The sequence below is a fragment of the Protopterus annectens genome, chromosome 1.part0, assembly GCF_019279795.1.
Source record: "Protopterus annectens isolate FY-2018-M chromosome 1.part0, PAN1.0, whole genome shotgun sequence".
Classification (NCBI taxonomy): domain Eukaryota; kingdom Metazoa; phylum Chordata; order Ceratodontiformes; family Protopteridae; genus Protopterus; species Protopterus annectens.
In genome coordinates this window covers 642,412,759-642,434,524 of record NC_056725.1, presented here as the reverse complement: position 1 = coordinate 642,434,524, position 21,766 = coordinate 642,412,759, and the positions used below count along the sequence as shown (strand labels likewise).

The 21,766-nt window shown below is 40.0% G+C and overlaps 1 protein-coding gene across 1 annotated transcript in view; it reads right to left on the bottom strand.

The window, feature by feature from the left end:
• LOC122793178 (guanylate-binding protein 1-like) overlaps nucleotides 1-21,766 on the bottom strand; it is a 2,019,684-nt gene that overhangs the window by 847,079 nt on the left and 1,150,839 nt on the right. The window contains exon 7 of the mRNA XM_044061040.1: nucleotides 3,706-3,951. Coding sequence (XP_043916975.1) covers nucleotides 3,706-3,951 — 246 coding nt within the window. The remainder of the gene's footprint in view (nucleotides 1-3,705; nucleotides 3,952-21,766) is intronic.

The window sequence follows — 21,766 nt, the reverse complement described above, 5'->3', positions numbered from 1 at the left end:
TTTGTATTTAGGCAAAGATCACCTCCGAGTAGGCGATATGCGATGGAGTAGAGCTGGAGTTTTTTGAGACTGTCTGTGTATGGCATCTGTTTGAGGCCGGCAATCCTCTTACTGAGGTATTTCTGTGGCCTTTCCAATTGTTGTAGCTGTCTTGTGAGATGGGCATTGTACTCTATAATGGGTCTGATGAGGGATGAGTAGAGAGGAACAATGACCTCCTTTTTTCTAGAGGAGAGCCCTTTTGTGACGAAATGTGCCACGTAGAAGGATTTCCTGACTACTGTGGCAATGTGGTTATCATAGGAGAGACTACTGTCCACCTGTGTCCCGAGGTCTCTAATCACACTTTCGGTGTTTAGTGATCTACCACCTATGTGGTAGTTCATGGGTATCAACTACTTTTAGTGTGTGGGTTCTGTCAGTGAGCCAGTTGGCCATCCATCTTGTGACATAGGGATTTATGCCCAGTTTAGTGAGTCTATCTATAATTCCAGAGTGGGGGATGGTATCAAAAGCCTTGGCAAGGTCAAGATAGGCTGTGTGCACTACCTTGCCCTCGTCTACAACTCTGGTGACTGCTTCAAAGAAGTCAATCAGGTTTAGTAGACATGACCTACCTTTTACAAACCCAAACTGAGTGGGGTCCAGGGTTTGGAGGTTACCTATGTCTTTTGTTTATAAGCTCCAAGATAATATGTTCCATGGCCTTGCAGACCAGGCTCATCAGGCTAATGAGGCGGTAGTTTCCGGGGTCCATGGTGGCACCCCCTTTGTGGAGTGGGATAACCATTGCTGTGTGCCATTCAGTAGGTACATAGCCTGAGGTGAGGATATGACTGAACAACTGAACATGGTACTTTAGTGGGGTGCCAGTTCATTCTGTAGTTCGTGCAGTACGCAGCCTGGGATGTTGTCTGGTCCCATGGATTCTGTGTTCTTGGTTTGGCGTGTGCGGTCTTTACTTGTTCATCCGTGATTACAGGGGCTTTTCATTCTTCCGGTATTAAGATGGGCCCTTTGGAGGGTGAGAGGGGGTAAAGGTAGCACTGAACCTATCTGCCAGGATGTTGACAATATCGGTTGGCAATATGTATTTAGTGCCATTGTGCTGTAACTCACAGGAGATCTGAGTGTTGCCATTGAGATTTTTGACATAGCTGTAGAATGCTTTTATGAGGGATCTCAGCTTCTTGCTGAGGCTGACCAGGGAGTTCCTCCAATCTTGGGATTTTACTCTTTTTTTGCAACAGCTTCTTCCTTCTGTTGTAGAGTTTGTTTATGGCAGGGAACCACCTGATTGGCTTCCTTTTTTTGGAAGATAGTGTCTTGGTTCTGTTGGGGATGGCACGATCCATGCACTCATGTATGTGCTTATACAGTGCATTTGTGTAAGATTCAGCAGTTGTACTTCTATTTTCCATCTGCATGGGTGTCATGAAGTTTGCCACTTCTATCTTAAGAAGCATGAAGTTGGCTTTGGTGTAGTTTTTGATGGTGGTTTCCTTAATGCGGGGTGGGGGTGGGATATGTATGTCTAGGGTGATTAGCTTGTGGTCGGATCTGACCAGCGAGGAGTTGACCTCTGGCATGGAACACCAGTTACCCATCTTGGTAATGACTAGGTCCAGGATATTGCTGCCCCTGGTGGGGGTGTGGACAAGCTGATCCAAGGCGTTGGAATTTATGAATTCCAGAAACCGTTGAGTGAATGAGTTGGTACATGAGTAGTTTTCCCAGTTGATGGTGGGTAGTTGAAATTGCCCATAATTAAGGTATTGGGTTGTACCTTAATATTGTCATCATTTAGATTTATCTCTTTTTTAAAGGGAAGCCAATGAAGATGAAATGAAAGGGCAGCCCCTGTCTTTTCCAGAAGAAACACCTTTAAGAAGAGTTATTCCCTTCTGGTCTGAAGAGAACTAGCACTGAATGTTGCACAAGACTGGCAATCCACATATAGCTGTGCAGCACCTAGATAACAAACACATTTGGGTGGGTGGTTTTTGGGGTGGAGGTTTGTGCCTGTACTCTGAGCATTTTTAAAACCAACAGATTCTGACATGACAAAAACCTGAGAAAAGACAGTCAAGCACAAAGGCAGGATAACAATCTGTCACACTATGCACTAAATATATAATGGAATACCTAAATATATGTAAATATGTTTAAACACTTTTTTTCTTTTTAAATAACAAGAACAAAAATGGTCTAAGGCCTTGGCTAAAAGAATTAGCCTAACTACCATGACTACATTAACTATCTAATCTGACTAGTGAGAATTTTTAATTACACAAAGAAAAGGTAATGGTGTGAGAGAAAACTCTAACAGTAGGGGAGGAGTAGCAGGAAGAAAAAATATATCACGTACTGCTGGAGAGCTCTTACGCATGTCCATATCATTTGAGCAGCGAAAAAGATCTGGGCATCTGAGGTAGAGTCTAGGGAATTATGGATTGGGGAGGAGTCAGAGCTCTGGATCTGATGAAGCTTCAAAGTCAGTGCCAAGGTCGGATCCGGTCAGATCTGACAACCCATACATTTGAAATGGATGACAACTGCCAACACTGGATTGAGGAATGTTCTGCTCCTGCTCACCAAACATTTTGAACCCTTCAAAATATTTTGATCATGAAGCATTCAAAAGCTCTTGTACATCTGTAGGTAAGACCAGCACAAAAACTGAAGATTGTTATTCCAATCAGCCATCATCTTATTAAAGTGAACATTAAACTGATCCTTTACTAGCCTCTTGATACACCTCATCAGTGACCACATTTTCTGCCTTGTTCTGCTTCAGAAGATTCATGCCAGATGCATGCCAGAAAACTGTGTGTGTGTGTATGTGTGTGTCTGTGTGTGTGTGTGTGTGTGTGTGTGTGTGTGTGTGTGTGTGTGTGTGTGTGTGTGTGTGTGTGTGTGTGTGTGTGTGTGTGTGTGTGTGTGCATTTGTCAAAGTGTATGTGGTTTCTCTACAGGCAATCAGCATGTATTTGATCAGTTTCTAACTGAATGAACACAAACGGTGATAATTACTTTTTATCATGGATTGGAAAGCTAGACTCTTAGGCACAGAGGGAATTACTGCTTGTGCAAGATCACAGTGTGCTTTAATAGGGAGTATGTCTTTTCTCCACTGTTGTGTGACTGTGGAGTTAATATATATATATATATTACTAAGGTCGGGGGGATTATTTCTTCACTGATGGTAGATTTTGGGAGAAATACATTCTAAGCAACTGTGATCAGACAATGTTTTTATGAATGATCACATTTCAGTCATTCATAGGATAAACTGTATAACAACATGTACAAACCTGAATCCTTATGGCATATTATGTCTGAAGCAATCCTTTTAAATGCCTAATACCCACTGTCCCTTTCAGTATAGTTATCAGACAGTGCAGAAAGAAAAACAGTAAGCTTGCAGACAAGAAAATGTGCTTTACTGTTCCATGGCTGGGAAGGTAGACTAGTCATTGATTACGTCAACAATTTTGAGAATACTATTTCATCCATTTCCTGAAGTAATATTTAGCCATCTTCCATAATGTTCATCCATCTATGAATTTGTTGTTTTGTGTTTAGTAAAGCATGGATAGTATTTTCTGAATAAGTGATCAGATAACAGCAAATATATTTATTTCAGCTTTAAAAAATGAAACCAAATATTATTACTACTATTATTATTATTATACATGTACTCACCTTCACCATTTCTAACCTCTTCTCCACATATGCATTTAACTTTGGATTTATTATATATATGTTGACAGAAAGTTTCTGATTGTTCCAAAAATGTTAAATTCAAAGACGTATTCTCAAGCTTGCTGCAATTTGCAATCAGTTTCGGTGTTGCAGGTTGCTCAAAGACAAAGCAGTTTTGGTTTGGAAAAGATTCCATGATGAATGTTTTTGCTATGCTCCCATGTTCAGTATCTTCATCATCAGAATCTGAAAAAGGTAGATATTAAACTACATTTTTTTCTTAATAACAACAGCTGTGGTCTATTATATGTATTCTGACTAGGTAAAACAGCAGAAAATAGCATTACAAAAAGACTGACAAAAAATGAATGCACTACACAAGTTTACACATTGTTTACATGTTGCTGCTGATTCACATCATTAGTTTATATGTTGTTATTTAACAGAAATAATGACAATTCTCTTTATTACCATTCTCACAGTAATCTTGGCTTGAGTTTTTAGACAAGTATACCCCTCAACTGTCCAGATTTGTGCCTCATATTTTTGGTCTGCTTTTCATAAAATTGTTTTTTCTGGCAAATAAGTGGCAAGTTAGTAAATACTGACATACATTTGAGTTTCATACTTCTTACACTTATTTCAAGCTAATGTAACACCTGTCATTCTATCAACTTTATAAGATTGTAAGAGCAATATTTAAAAATTGTCCCTGTATTTTGGGCTTTTATCCCACATTTATTTATGGCTTTGTGCAGATTTCTTGCTCTAAGAGGTTGAAAGGTATGATTACCAACAAGTATGAGAACAATAAAATGGAGTATTAAAATTCAAATCCATTAAACCATTCTGTGCATTAAAACAACTAGAACTAAATCCACATAAATGCAAAGAACGTACATTATGATCCTGTTTTGATTTTAGGGAAGGGAATTGCACTTTTCATACTGTCTGTGGCAGTGTCAAAAATTGAATATACATAAATAAGACACAAACTATCCTGGTCAAGGCAGGGAAAGATAATGGCATCATTACAGAGGATGGACCCCTTCCAACAACTCTAGCATTATGATAAGTAGCTAACTCTCATATCTGATAGGAGTAGATCCATTCTATGTAACTCAAGTCCAAACCAAATGGACCCTTAAAAGAACATGCCCTTAGCAATAGTAGCTCCAAAAGCAGATATGAATCCTGCAAATATTTCCAGTTTATAATGTTTTCCAATGGTATTTAGAGGAGACATGTAGCCACTGCACAGAAATCATGAAGAACTACATTCTTATTGAAGCCTATTGAAGTTGGCACAGTTCTTGTACAGTAAACTTTAACAAACTCAGATAATAACTTGATATGTTTGACATTACAAAATGTAATGTAATCACATAACATCTGGCATGGGGAAGTTAGAGACCTTTTGACCCAAGGACAAGGTAAAAAAAAAAAAAAGGCAGATGTCATTCCATACAGACATGAATTTGCCCATAAAGGGAAAGTTAGAGAACGTTTTCCTGAAGGAATAAGGTGTATAAGGAGAAAATTAAACAAAAACAAACTGGTGGATGTCTTTTCAAACAGACTTGATTTTGCTCATATATTATCTTAGATGCTGATATACATGTATACAGTATTCCCCATACTTACAGTAGTACAGAAAAAAATAATATACTGGTTGAAATTTGATTCAGTTGCAACTTCAGGCATAAATGAAGAACTTGTCCTAACAGCAAGTCTATATTTACGATGGTCCAGATAAGCAAGTTCAGCAGAAGGAGCATAAAGTTCTGAAGCACTTCTGGATAAACTAATAACCACTAAAAACATTTCCCAGGTAACATATTTTAAATATACAACAGCTACACGGTTCAAAGGATGCCAGTTCAATTTTTTGATTATGAAGTACAAGTTCCAGAGAGATAGTGAATCATGTAAGGGAAGCCTCAGCATTAAAATCCCTTTAAAAAGACTTTCAGACTTTCATGTATGTTAACTAGATGCCATTATGCTCCCTACTGAAAACTATACATAGCAGCCAAGTGAAATGTAAATAAAAAGCAAGTGAAACCAGTATAAAAAAAACTTGCTAGATTGTCAAGTACTGTGGGAACTGCTGATGAAAAGGGACCTCCTTTATATGTAGCACATATTAAGAAGTATATTGATTTGTCCCTACAAGTCTCTACCTTATGCTGAGCTTTTGGGAAGAGGAGAGTGAATTAGCCATTTTACCTGATAAGGCAGAGTTAATGACAACTGCTGAATGTCTGAGCACAATTTGCCCATTGTAGGAGAAAGCAGTTTCTTTGTGGGTTTCAAGAAAAAGAACTTTTCCAATAGATGAAGCAGAAGCAGTATGTGAACCAGATTTTATAGGGCCAAAGAGAGCTATGGGGATGACTTTGGCTTTCAAAAGTTTGTCTTTCAATATGAATTTTGTCATCACAGCAACTGGGGAAAAGCACAGAGCTATACACTTGGCTATTGTGTGCTAAAGCATCCGCAGGGTCTCCAAAAAGATGGGTTGAAGAAGAAGAAATCCCTGCATTTGGTGCTGATCAGGGATGCAAACAGCTCACAGCAGGGTTTCCTTTCTATTCAGAAGCTCTTTCTTGTCACTAGGGAACTTAAGATACCACTCATAGGTTAGCTGCAGCTATCTGCTTGGCTTCCCCATCAAAGGATTAAATTCCCAAGCAATATTGATGGACTCCAAAAACTGGTTGCTGGACATGGCCCACACATATAGTCTCACAACTTACCAGCACAAGGGGGTATGATTGAGTCCAACCCTGCCTGTTGATATACAATACAAAAGCTATGCTGTTTGTGTGTAAGATCAGAACTACCAGGAACGAGTCCTAGAAAGTTTGTACAGTCAGTGAAACTGCTCTCTTCTCAACTACAACAACATAAAAGGATGGTTCCAAAGAAATAAAAAAACTCTGAATTGTCTTCTAAATGTAATGCCGCCACTCTCCACAAATCCAAGGCTGATGCATCTATGCTTATTGTTGCCACTGACAATGTCAGGTAAAAGGGACTGCCAAAAGATATGTAGCCAGTGTCTATCAGCCATGACAAATGGCATTTACAGGCCTGAGAGACTCCAATTTGGTGTTCCACAGGATCCACATTTCAGACCATCAGACCACAAGGATCCACTGGAGAATTCTCATTTCACACATGTAATCACATGCATGGCTGACACTGTAAGACCCAAGATGCTGAGACAAAAGTTAGACGACTCTGGGGAAGAAAGACAAACAATAGAATTCTTTCCTTGTAAAGTCTGAACTCTATCTGTGGGGAGTATTGTTCCATATAACACGGTGCCTGCACTGCAGCCTAGAAACATTACTGATTGAGATGATTATGGTTGTGATTTTGTTGGATTCAGGACAAAGAAAACATAGAACAATAACATTCCCTGGGCTTAGAATAATCCAATCCGAGTGTCCATCACAATCAGTAACTTAAGGATGGGGAATTGAGAAGTCACTTGTCCTGATATGGGAGCACTTTCACTCACTGCTGAAGCAAATGCACTGAAGCCACAGGCATGTACTTGGTGACCATCCTTGGAACTGAGATGAAATGAAATAGTACAGACTGGAAATGATAATGACTGCCTCCAGCTCTGAAGTACAGATACTTTCTAGACTCCTTGGCAATCTTTAGGTGACAGTAAGTAATCCCGAGGTTTGAACGAACATGTCCACACTTCTAAACTAGGAAGGACTGGCTGCATCAAGACCATCCAAGAGGTTTATACTGGGGTGAATGTGTTTAAGTTAATTAAATCCACAAATGACTGAGGTTCTTTGCCTTTTTGGGACTAAAAATAACCTGGATAGAATTATCTTCACCCACCTTCCCATGGTAATAGGTTTACATGCAGAGAGGTGGATATTCAAACATCTTTTGAATGCCTTCAGAGGGGAGTAGCTTGTCAGCATCTTAGTGCTTCTTCTGACTACCCATAAGTGGAACAATTGTTGAATAACAATGGCAGATAACTCTGTCCATGAGGCCTGCAACCTCTCTGGAAATGTGTCTAGACTTATTTTTCTTTTACTGCTGCCCACACCTATGCTTTATTTGATGTTAGCTCCTCTGCATCTTTCAGAATGCCTTCTGGCAAGTTTGAAATGTCATGCCAAGGGTAGTGAGCGTCTTTCCCTCCATCTCCATATTCTCCATGTGTGCCTTTATTTCAGGCCCTGAACTGATCCTCTTGTGGGACATTCCTGAAGGACACCTCTGTGTTCTTGACAAAGTTTTTTTTAATATTTGTATTAAATCATCGCATTTGAAATTGCAACCTGGGTTCACATACATTAATCAATAATAAAACATACCACAATAACAGTTTCCATTATTACGGCAGTACAGTATACATATTTGTTTTCCTTTTTACAATTTTCATTCAATCCAACGTTATATAAATTGCTAAGTTCCTACCTTCCCTTAAACCACACCCGTCCTCCCCTTCTCATTTACTGTTCCCACAAATTCTATTTATTTCTATGAAATTTGCTCTGTCTTTCTTTTAGAGTTCCTATCTCCGGTTTCTTTATCTCCTTTACAGCATTCAAAATTCTGCTGAAGGTAGTATAGATTTTGATTTCCATTTTCTGGTAGTTGCTTTTTTGACAGTCAATAGCATTAAATTTAGTAAGACCATACTATAAATAGGCAAGTCACCTCTTATATCATAGCTCAAAGGAGTCATTTCCTTGGTTACTACCAATGGTTACACCCCAAGTTTCTGTCAAAGTATTCTATATGGAATATTAAAAGTGTGCCAGCTCATTACATTCCTAAAAATGTTGCCCAGTATGTCTCCAACATTTGCTATTTATCTCATGGAACTCATGTGAAGTATACTTGGGATATGAAAATACTTCTGCAAAAAACTTCCATGAAAAGATTCTAAACCTTCTTCAGTTTGTAGCATAATTGTGAGCCCAGCAGACTTTTTCTACAATTGTTCCTTGGTAAATTGCCTCTCTATTCTCTTTTCCTAATGTTTTCTAACATCCTCTGACTGATCATAAACTATTTTTATGCTCTACTAAATATCCTTTTTTTTCAGCATCTTGAGTTCTACACTCGAAAAGCTCTACTAGAGGGCTTTTTCCCTTAGCACACCCCTGTCCCTTTCTATCGGCCTATACTTTTTTATCAGTTCCAGACAGAGAAGGTAATCCCTAAACTGCAAAGCAAATTCCTGCTTAGCTTCATCACACTGTATTTCTTTCCCTCACGAGTTACTTGTTTCTAATAAATTGCTTCCTTTGCTAACTTCCTCCATTAAATTCCAGAATATTTTCTAAAGCCCTATGTCATATCTGTTTATGAAATCTCCTTTCTTCATTCCTGTGTTGCTTTAGTTCTCAAGAATACTCTTTGTAAACTTTACAAATATAATATTCTGCATATTTGTTACAGCTCATTAAAGACTTGCATCTAAATTCTTATTCTCTGACTCTTGAAATCCTCCATTCCATCATCCTTTTCTACTTTGATTTATATCCTTCTCCATTATGAGTATGAGTCTTGACCACATACCTTTACAGTACTCCTACAAATCAGGTAACCCCAAACTACATTATTCTATAAGGGAAATCAGCTTATTCCACTTAACCCTTACCCTCTTAGCCTGACAAATTCCTCCAATCCTTTACTATCATGCACAAAAACTTCTCCATTTGACAAAAATGTTATTGACATGTATATATAAGACTAAGAAAATAAAAAAACATTTTCACCGCTTATCAATAATCAAGAGCTTCCAGTTTTTTAACTTTTATATATTGCCTTTTGTTTAATCTCATTCCATGCATCTTTAGATGCCGTAATAGGATCCTTTTTAATCCATACACCTAAATACTTCATCTTATCTTATCGAGGCAAACATGGGTATTGCCTAACCAGTTTCTGCAATGGTACACAGTTTACCACTGCAGCTTTTGATTTGTCTTTATTTATTTTACACTGCAAAAGACTCAAAACTGTCTCAAAATGTTCCACAACACTGAAAGATCAGTTTCATGATTTGCCAAGTACAAAATAATACCTGCAAATAAAGATAACTTGTCCAGATTTCCACAGCAGTTATACCCTTGAAATTGTGAATCCCTTACTTTCTTTTCTAAATACTTGAAATATAAAGCAAATAACAGAAGAGAAAGAAGACATCCTTGCTTGGTTCTTCTGTTCAACCACAGCTTGTCAAACAGGAATCCTCCCACCTTTATTATTGCCTCCAACTCCTCACATATACTCTTTATTAACCCCATTATTCTACCACTGAATGCAAGTAAATGTTAAACTTCAAAAATGTAACAACAGTGCAGTCTGCTGTAAGAAAACTAAGTCAAGCATTTTATGACTGTCTTTGATCTTTAAAGTTGGCTCTGATATGTCTGGATGAAGGAATTCTGCCTATTGTTTTGAGGCCAGAGTTAATGGCTAGAATTTGCATGTATAAATGTCCTTCATTGCTCTGGTGTAAAGAATGTAAATGTAGTTTCTGTTAACCTGGGAACACCAGAGAAATGTGAAGAATTATGTCATGTAAAGCAGCTCTGTGTTATCAATTTAAAGAGAGAGAATCAGAGAGCTCAGAGCATTTGTCTTGAAAACATCCAACATCACCAGCACTGTCTTGCTCTAGATGTAAGGTATTTAGAACTGTGTTTTCTCTTAGATATAGCTAGGAAATAAGATTACACTAGTTTGTTTTCTGTGATGTCAGAACTTTTCTACTGTATTATTTTAAGTATTTCTCTGTGATTTCTGATCCCTTGACTAGCACTGTGTAGTAAGAAGTATTGTCTTGTGTTTTTATTATTTATTAAATATTTTTTAAACCTTTCAACTGTAGCTGTTTTGTGTAGAGATAATTTAAGCTCTAAAGAGTACATTGCATGTATATAGTGATGCTGTACCAAGTCACTCCAAAGAAGTCTTGACTGTTAGGTCACACTTACCATTTGGATAATAATATTGCACAGTAATAATTGGACACCCTTTTAAGGACCTTTGAGTAGCTGATAAATATTAGTGGGTGGTGGCAGCTGGTACTACCTTTTAGACTGGGCAGAAAAGGGGCACAGCTGGAGAACCTGTGCCAGCCTTCCCCAGGAGTGTCTGTGTGGTTGTATATAACTCTTATCTCAAAGTGTGTGTGTGTGTGTGTGTGTGTGTGTGTGTGTGTGTGTGTGTGTGTGTGTGTGTGTGTGTGTGTGTGTGTGTGTCAGCTACTTGGACAGGGACACGAAGCAGTGGTTGGAGAGAGAGGGTGCTGGAGGTTTTAGCTTGTCCACTAGGCTGAGATCTGAACCCTATAGCTGTGCCAGTGGGAAGTCTTATTGGATACCTGGAGAGAAAGGGAGAAACCAGCCCCAGACTGACTGTGATCTCTGTGTGCTCTTAAGGGAAATTGTACTTTACTGTGTGTGTCTTTATTATCCTTTCCCTATATGGGCACCCCTCACTGGTGTTAGCGGTGAGGATTAAGGTTCCTTCATTGCTGGGCCAGTACACGAGCATCACAAAAATATTCAGCATAATAGGAAACCATTTCTTTGATACATAAGATGAGGTAGAAGTAAAATCATACAAATTGATAAACTGTGTGGAGATTCTACACTTTATTCTTAAATACAACATACTATAGATATACTTACAAAATAATATGCAAAACAGTTTGGTTCCACAAAGGAGGTGATAAACTGTCCTAGTAACATCTAGGTAATTATAGAACATAAAAATAAATTTGATTATATTGAAAAAGAACTGTACAAATTGAACCAAACAAATCACAGGGATGAGACGGAATTAGCAATCATGACTGAGTGCACTACAGCTTGAACTTAAAGTCCCATTGTATCACTTATTCACTAGGTCATTCTCAAGACTGGAGACATGCACTTGTTAAACCTATATTTAAGGGAAAAGGGGAATAAGGCAAATGCAGAGTCATACAGACAGTACAAACTCATAAGTTTATGTTCTTGTAGAGAAATAAGCAGAAGGTTATTTTGGATGAATTATTGTCAGAACTGGAAAAGCTGAGTCTTGAAACCATATATCAGCATGCATGTGTTGAAAATAAATCTATAACTACCTGTAACATGATGATCTAGAACAATATAATATCTATAAATGAAAAATTGTGCTGTGATGTAATTTATATAAATTTAAACTTCAGCAGAGTGTCATACACAAAACAATGATCGATAAATTAGAATGATTAAGTACTGATGTTGTCATGATAAGGTGGATAGCTGCAAGTTTGACAAACAGGACAAGGCAAGCATCATACAGCAACTTGACAGGTGAAATTCTATGTTAAAGGCAGGGTGTTTCACTGGGCTCTGTCCTAGGCCCAGACTTGTTAAGATTGTATATTTCAGATCTATCTTCTTCATATGAGGTGTTCTACAGTCTGTATGCAGATGACTTGAAAATTGGTGATTACATGTGTTCTTACAAATAGGGCATGTCTACAAAAGAACTTGACAAAACTGATCATCTGGGCACAGAAGAATAATATACTGATAAATTCAACAAAAAATAAGCATATGATATTTGGACAACATAGATTGAAGGATGGATATTTAATACAGCACACAGTGACTGAAACTGCAGATTCAGTTAAGAACCTGGGTACATGGGTAGATTCAGCTTTGAGTGTTTTTTTAATCATATCCCCAACTGGATAACAACTGTTATAGAACTATATGTTGTATAAAAAGAGTAATAAAGACTAGGAAATCAGAACTTAGTACATTGTTGCTTATAAGCTACATTAGACCCAAACCCCAATATGGAATAACAAAATGGAAACTTTTTAAGAAAAAACATGCCTAAATTGGAATGCATACAGCAGAAATATAACAAGGGTATACATGGATGTGAAAATTTAAGTTATTATAAAAGATTAAAATATCTAAACTTAAGTGTCTCATACAGATATTTAAGAGGAGACCTTATTCAGGTATATAGATAATTTAGAAACAACTTCTTTTGGGAATATTTAGGATTATCAAACAATAGTACAAAATCTTCAGACTACCTATGTAGATTATATAAGAGTAAGAGATGTACTAATTGGCTCTTTGAGACAGTAGCAACTAAAGCAAGCATTAATTTAGATATTTTAAGAACAACTTGGACACCTATTACGGGAATAACTATTTTGATATATTGGCAGTCATTTTTACCTGTCTGAAATAATTGTATTTATCTATGTAAGTACTTAGCATGCTTTTTCCCAGACTTTCTTACCATATTACAGTGTAAAACCTGGATACATTATAACTAAGAAAAAATAATTTTACTGTAATATCACTAGGAAATAGAGCAGCCAGTGACAAAACCCCCCACCTCACATTTAAAATAGCTCTAAATGTAACCTACACAAAACTGCTTTGCAATACGCATGCAATTTACACCATGATAATTTTATACAAATATTGAAAGGAACAAAAAAACTTGGTTTACTTATAGTTATCACTTCAGTCCCTTCAATGTCTGCCTAAACACGAATGACATAAACTGTTTTTTTTTTTTGCTTTACATTACCGATCACTCTAACAGTCAAGAAATGTCCAGTCTTTTTCAGCTACTTCTTACAAAACCATATTTCACAAGTCTGACGATATGTCTTATGGGACTGATGCTATAGTTCACTTTTATTCACTAATTCTGGACTATTGCTTGTCTTCTTCCTGATCATTTCAAGCTCTCAACATAAGTCTCTGGTTCAAGTCCTAGGCACTCCTAATTATTTTAGTCAACCCCTGGACTTTTTGTTTCTTTAACTCAAACATTTACCTTTCCAACAATGGATAAGGTTTTGCTGGAAATAAATCTCTCTATGATCGTTGTTATCATGAGGAGAAACAACCTCCACCCCTCAACACATCCCAAATGACACATAGCCCACAAACTCAGTGTACCACTCAACCACATCCCATAAGGCATAGCAACATACCCAACACTCTAGTCATAGGTGACTCTATAGTCAGGCACACTGATGTCCAACTCACCAGGCTAAACAAGGAGAAAGTTACTGTTAGCTGCCTGTCGGGTGCCAGGATCCGTCACATAACGCATGCACTCAGGTCAGGTCACTCCACTACAAGTACAAATATGACTCTGTCATTGTCCGTGTTGGTGTGAATGACCTGAGACATACTTCCCTGGACCACATGAAAAGGGAACATGGAGGAGCTGTCCGATCTTGTAGCTCAGGCAGGTATGACCCTAGCCCAGAGTAGCATCCTGCCATCACCCAGAATGATACCACAGTACAAGGACAAAATGACTGACTTCAACAATTGGCTAAGCTTCTGGTGTCATTCTAAGGGGATCCAGTATCTGTCTGCCTGGGATGACATGATCGACAAACCACGATGCTTTGCCAGAGATGGCCTGCACCTATCGCCCCTGGGATTCCGGATACTGGCTAAGGCTCTAGCCACCCCATAGTGCCTTTTTTAGGCAAGGTTCAAATGACAAATTCACCACCATAACAGGTACAAGCAAGCAAAATCTGAGGGTATTGCTACTCAATGCTAGAAGTCTAAACCTCAAAAAGCACTTACTCGAGGCACTTCTTAAAATTGGAGAACATCGACATCTGTGCCGTGACAGAGACCTGGTTCAAGGCTCCAGAGAGTACTCCTGCATTACTGGGCTATAATTCATACCACACCTTTCAGCCACCTAACCTGGACTGAAACACTAAAGGCAGAGGCGTGTTCATATTCCATAAGGATATCCACTCCTCCAGGCTAGTTGCTCAGCATAATGCAGCCAAGATTATCCAAGTGCAACTAACTCTGGGCAAGACTGCAATCCAAATTGTAGCTTGCTACAGATCCCCCACCATGCCCCAGGATTCCCACTCCTCATTTCCTGATACACTGGAAAATATTAGGGTACAACATAACACCCTAATAATGGGCGATTTCAACTACCCCACCATTAACTGGAAAAAACATTCATGTACCAACTCTTGTGCTCAATGTTTTCTGGAACTCATAAATTTCAATGCCTTGGATCAACTTATCCACACCCCCACCAGAGGCAGCAATATCCTAGACCTGGTCATTACCAACATGGGCAACCGGTGCTCCACACCAGAGGTCAATTCCTCATTGGTCAGATCCGACCAGAAGCTAATCACCATAGACATCCACATCCCGCCCCCACCCACCATTTGGGAAACCACTTTAAAAAAATTCTCCAAAGCCAACTTCACGCTTCTTAATACAGAAGTGGCAAATTTCACGACACCCATGCTAATGGATAATAGAAGTATGACTGCTGAATCCTACACAAATGCACTTTATAAGCACTTACACGAGTGCATGGATTGTGCAATCCCTAACAGAACCAAGATGCTATCCTCCAAAAAAAGGAAGCCAATCTGGTGGTCCCCTGCCATAAACAAACTCTACAACAGAAGAAAGAAATTGTTGCAAAAAAGAGTAAAATCCAATGATTGGAGGAACTCCCTGGTCAGCCTCAGTAAGAAGCTGAGATCCCTCATAAAATCCTCCATAGCTAGTTACGAAAACAAAATCGCTACTGACTCTAAAGACAGCCACAAAGCATTCTACAGCTATGTCAAGAATCTCAATGGCAACACTCAGATCTGCTCTGAGTTACAGCACAGTGACACTAAATATACAGAACCAACTGATATTGCCAACATCCTGGCAGATAGGTTCAGTGCTAACTTTATCCCCCTCTCATCCCCTAAAGGGTTTCGCCTTGTCCAAGTAAAAACGTAGCTGTCTATATACATTAAGAGAATGCCGAATCCTTTCCCCTAAATTCTGGAGACTGGAAAATAAGGTAGGCAGGTGGATAGACTGGTTAAGTGTCAAGCTAGAAACCTTCTTAGGCATGAAGGAGGGATTAGTTCTAAGAGAAACCTGATCTGCATGAAAATTCATAAAAGGTTCCACTGCCATAAGGGCTTGCAGCTCAGAGACCCTTCTAGATGAAGTAATAGTCAGGAGAAAAGCAGTCTTCCAGGAGAGAAACTTTAAATCTGCAGAGGCAGCAGGCTCAAAAGGAGGCAGAGTAAGCTTCTCAAGGACAAAATTAAGATCCCAAGCAGGAGTAGTAGCCCTTCTGCAAGCTCCCCTAAGGAACTGTTTCATCAAATGATGAGAGAAAATGGGTTGTTCAAAAAACAATGGAAAGAAATTGCTGAAGCATGAATCTTGATAGAAGAAAAAGGAAGTCCACTATTAAGCAAGCCTACTAGGTAATCAAAAATGAGAGGCAGGGAGCGAAGAGAAGAGTCTTCCCCTTAAGCCTGCATCCAAAAGCAAAATCTTTTCCATTTGTCTGCATAAGGTTTCCTGGTGCTAGGCCTCCTGGCCTCATTAAGAACCTCAACCACCTGTTGTGAAAGGGTTAAGTTATTAGCCAGGCAGCTAAATGCAGAGTTTGAAGATGAGAATGAAGACATTTTCCTCCCTCCTGAACCAAGAGATCTGGTATCAGGGGTAGATGCCAAGGCTGAGCCTGCGAAAGGCTGCGTAGAAGTGGATACCAAAGCTGCCTGGGCCAGTCCGGAGCTATGAGAGTAGCTTTTGGTTTTTCGTCCCTTATCTTTAGCAATACTCTGGGAAGAAGAGAAAGAGAAGGGAAGGCATAGATCCAGAGATGTGTCTATTTGAAGAACAGAGCATCCACTCTCCAGGCTTTGTTGTGATGCTCCCTGGTGCAGAAGGTTGGAAGAAGATAACTGGTTGGAGAGGAGAATAGATCCACTTGTGGAGTGTCCCATAGCTGAGTGATGTGATGTGATGGAAGATGATCTTGTTCAGTTGCCACTCATGACGATCCAGAACATGTCTGCTTAATTGGTCTGCCAAGGTGTTGAGCCTCCCTGGAAGAAACAGGACAATGCGATGAATGGCCATGGAGGCTGCAGTGGACCATAGTCTGATGCTTTGTCTGCACAGGGGATAAGAGGGAGTCCCTTCCTGCTTGTTGATGTACCACATAACTGTGGTGTTGTCTGTCTTGATCAAAACAGTACCAGGGGAGAGTAGATGCTTGAACTCCAACAAGGCCTGCTGGACTGCCATCAATTCTTTTAAGTTTATGTGCAGATGAATGCATAGAGTGCGCCAAGTCCCCTGTATGCACCTGTCTTCCAGATGTGCTCCCCATGCATAATCCGAGGCATCCTTGGTGAGAGTCCAGTTGGTAGGTGGTGGGCAAGAAGGCAGACCCTTGTTCTGTAAACAGGCTGTTGCCCACCAGAGAAAGTCCATTTTCAGGCAGGGAATCAGAGGAAGAATCATGTCCAAGTCCTGTGTATGCTGACACCAAAGGTTTTTGCGGTACCACTGTATTTTCCTTATATGCAGTCCTTCATATGGAATCATCAGAATACATGAAGCCATGAACCCCAGAACTTGCAGGAATTGCCTTGCAGAGAGCGGAGTCATGCTTGCTAAATTTTTTTAAGTAAGTTGAAAGATCTCGGGTTTCTCTAGAGGGAGGAATACTATCTGGGCAGCTGTATTCAGACTCGCTCCCAAGAGTACCATCTGCCTTGTAGGTACCAATTTTGACTTCTTTTCGTTGCAGTAAGTCAAAAGATCTCTGTTTCTCTAGAGGGAGGAATACCATCTGGGCGGCTGTATTCAGACTCCTCCCAGGAATACCATCTCCCTTGTAAGTACCAATTTTTACTTCTTTTTGTTGAGAGTGTAGCCCAAAGAGGTGAGGAGGTTTTTCACGAACTCCAAATCCTGTAGAAGTTGTTCTGGAGAGTTTGCTTGAATGAGACAGTCGTCCAGGTAAGGATAAATTTGAATATTTTCCTGTCTGCCAAAAGCAATGATTGGTGCCAGACACTTTGTGAAGACTCTTGGAGCAGTAGATAAGCCAAAGGACAGTGCAGAGAATTGGAATGTGCAGATAAGCCTCTTTGAGAACAAAAGTTACCAACCAGGAGTCCTTGTTCAGCATTGGCAGTAACTGTTGAAGAGTGAGCATCTTGAATTTGGGAATCAGTAGAAAAGTGTTTAGAACAGACAAATCCAGAATAAGGTGCCAGATGTCCCCTTTTTGGGTACCAGAAAAAGTCTTGAATAAAACCCTTGGCCTGCCTGATTTGCAGGAACTGGTTCTAAAGCACCCAGAGTCAGTAAAGAGGAAACTTACTTTTCTGCCTCTATCCTTTGATTTGGGGGTATGTCTGGGTATCCCTGTAGGGAAGGTGTGGAAGTAGAACTTGTAGCCTTGGTGTACTATGTTGAGCACCCATTAGTCTGTGATGGAATACTATACCTCTGCAAACCTGGCTAACCTTTCCCCCAAAGGAAACCCTGGGCCTGCAGAGGTGGCATTGGAAGGCCAGAGGCATTGAGAATGCTTGCTTTGGGAAGGTTGCTTGGAACTCCCTGATTTAGAAGATGAAGAGTGTCATTCCTTCGTCTTCTCAGGGACTGAAGTTTGCCTGCGGAAGACCTGAAACCCCTAGGCCTGGAGTGACCCTACTTGCTAGGATCAGGAAAAGGCCAAGATTTGTAAGGATAATGCCTACTGAACCTAGGAGGTTGAACCTGGAGGAAATCTTTAACAGGTTGAATAGATTTTGCCTTATCTTCCAAATTTTTCAACATCTCTTCAGCCTTGCTGCCAAAAAGATTGTCCCTATGTAAAGGAATGTCCAGTAATTTAGATTTAAGTGGTTCAGAAAGAGGCTCCTCCCTGAGCCAAGCATGTCTTCTAATAACAGAACCGGTGGCTGCTGCTCTGCAGGAAGCCTCCAAAGTGTCAAAACCACAATGCAGAGAGTGCTTAGTGACAAGAATGGCAGAATTAAGTAAATCTTGCAAGTCCTTATTCTCCATAAGAGAAGGAACATCAGCAATCTTAGCTTTAATAGCCTCCAAAGTATGCTGCTGATACTTAAGCATATGAAAAAGACAATTAACAGACCTAATGGCAAGAGTGGCGGAGGTGTAGACCTTTTTACCCCACATATCCAAAGCCCTAGATTCCTTACAAGAGGGTACAGGATTTTTAGCTACAGTAGCTTTAACGCCTTTAGGCCCCTGGGAAATAACCTCTGGATCAGCAGTAAGATTCTTGAAAAGAAACAGATTTGAATCTGAAACCCTATAATATCTGTCAGGCTTTCTGGGAGCAGGTGGGACAGAATAAGGAGATAAAGAATTTTCCATGAAAACATCATCCACAACTTCCAATACTGAAGGGATAGCCAGAGGCTTATGCTGTGGCAAATCCAAAAATTCTTTGATCCTTTCCTTAGACTGAGGAAAGTCCTGACATTCCCACTTAAAGTGCTTCCTAAGAGTATTCAAAGAATCCCCAAAATAAGAAATCTTCTGGAGGGGAGGCAGAAGGGATAGAGTCTTCAGCATCAGAATCCTCAAAACCAGAAAAAAGTTGAGATTGAGTCAAAGGAGGGGAGGCCGATGCCTGCTTGTAGGTAGTTTTGTGGCTGGAAGGTTTGCTAGTAAACTGGAGGGACTCAGGAGGCCTAGCAACAGGTGAAGTCTGAACACTGGTAGTCTGTCTGGTTCTGGTCTCATGACAATGAAAGGAGGCATCAGAAGCCGGTGCCTGCTTAGCGGCTCCGGACCCATCTGAGGCATCGACTGGTGGAGGGTCTGTTAATGGAGTAGAAGCCTGCAGCATGGAGGACTCGGTAACGGTCTCAGCAGAGGCCTGTGGCTGAACATCTGTGGAGTGCAGGGGCTGTGAAAGCACCTCGCTGACAACCGCTGGGATAACAACCATTTGCCTCGGTGCGTCATCAGCAGATTTGACCCTAGGCCTGTCGCGGTCTTTATCCTTACGTTTTCTAGGCCCATCTGAAGTCAGGAGACCAGAAAACGGCAAACCTAGGTCAGACTCCGAAATACTTATACAAAATCTTAACTCTATGGCATATAGTACATGGGTTGAAGGAGGCACAGAGTTCACAGTTAGGGACGTCATGCTCAAGGCCCAAACATGTTGTACAGTAAGAATGAAAATCACGGTGCAGAATCTGTTTTCCAGAGGCAAGACAGTTATTAACTTTATCTGACATTCGTTAAAGCAAAAAAGAGGGTCCCCAATGGGGTACTTATCTGAAGATGTCTTCAACTTAGCAGTTGGAATACAGAACAAAGGTAATCGGCCAACCGGCACTAGTGCGAATTGCATCTGCTTTGGGCTCCATGGCAAGAAAGACTGAGGAAAATGACGTCAGCTGCCTTCCTTTATACATGGCGTCTTGACTTCAGGTTAACAACTGATGGCAGCCAGAATTCTTAGGTATTCATGCCGGCTGAGGGCTACCAGGAGCTGGATAACCCATTTTGTAAGGACTGCAACAGTGAAACACGATGAACATCAGAAAAGTTCAAAACGGAGTTGTGAATTATTCCTTACTTTTCTAATGTAACTGAAGAAGGATTTGCAGTTATCCTTTGCCTCATTTGCTATTCTGAGTTCAAGTGATGGATGCTTCACTGGTCTTTATAGTCGCTTTCAGTTTCCCAGTGAAGTTTTTTTTAACATTATCTTCATGCTATTTTAACATTATCTTAATCCTGAGGATGTCAGATCTACATGGTATTTTGAGCGGTATTTTATTTCTCCTGTTATGCAGTTTGTTTATACTGATTGACTACCAGAGTGGTTCGTTTTTGAATTTACCACTATATTTGATTCTACTAGGACTAGCAGGTCAATGCATTTGTCTAAATGGACATAAAAATAAAAGTGTAAAAGTGAATATGTTCAAGACTCTCTTTTGCATTTTTTATCTTTTTTTTTCTTTCATGTGTCTGCACTCAGCAGTACAAGTTCTAACATTTCAATAATGAGCTGATATGCTCACTCAGGGTTGCCAGACATTCCTATTTGAGTGGGACTGTCCTGAGATCAGCAGCCCGATCCTGAGTCCCGCTTTGCCGGTTAAAATCCCGGCGAGCCTCTGATTTTCTGCATTAAAGACCTTTTTTTTTTTTTTTGGTCTTCACTTTGTGTGAAAGACCTTTTTTTTTGTCCCTATCTCGCAACCATGTGCTCACTGTATGCTGAGGACAGGGAGAGGAATGCCTCCATATTTGCTAGGTATTTATACTTCTCACAAACAGAATCTACTGTGTTAAGCAAGAAATAATTTTCAGTGAGCATGAGACAGATTTTACACTGCCTCAAGACACAAGTGAAAAAAGGCTGACAAGAGGAGCTAGTTTGCTGTTCCTATGTGATGTCTAGTGGTATTGTTGACAAAGCCTCAAAGTAGAATAGTGAAGGGACTGAGGGAATGTTAAGGCAAGGAGATTACTCTCTGACAATTTTGAGCATCAACACACAGACAGGCATATTTGGCAATGGATTAGTGCAGGTCAGTGACATAAGGCTTGGCTCAGAGCATGACACTGTCTAGAAGTGTGTAGTAATCTTGGAAGTCTACTGGTAAGAGGAGAATAGATGACTCTAGGGAAAGCTGTGTTTTCCTTAATAGTAAATAGGTTGACTTATAAAGGGTTTTAAATCCTGAGAACCAAATTACCTCTTTCCAAAATCTAGCAATTTCACAGTGTGTGTGTGTGTGTGTGTGTGTGTGTGTGTGTGTGTGTGTGTGTGTGTGTGTGTGTGTGTGTGTGTACATATACACACACACACATCCATTGATATACAGTGTAGGGGACTGAAACTGACTGCCTAGAGTCAGATTTGGCATGAGTAGCCTCCATTTTCGATAAGCCCTGCACATTTTGAATATTCTTAACTTTAGTGACATAGAGTCTGAGAATTGTGAGCACTACACAACACTTAAGGTCCACTAAAGTCCTTTCATGTAAGATTTCACAAGGTGTTTCTTGGGAAGTGCAGCTGCCTTCAGCCCCCAGGTCCTTAGGCAAAGTTGGGTTGTGATGAACTGTGAATGAACAATTTGACAGATTAGTTTCAGAAAGGGTTGAATCCAGTCCATGTGCAAGCAAGCTCTGCATAGAACTGCATGTGGAAGATCACAGTAGTT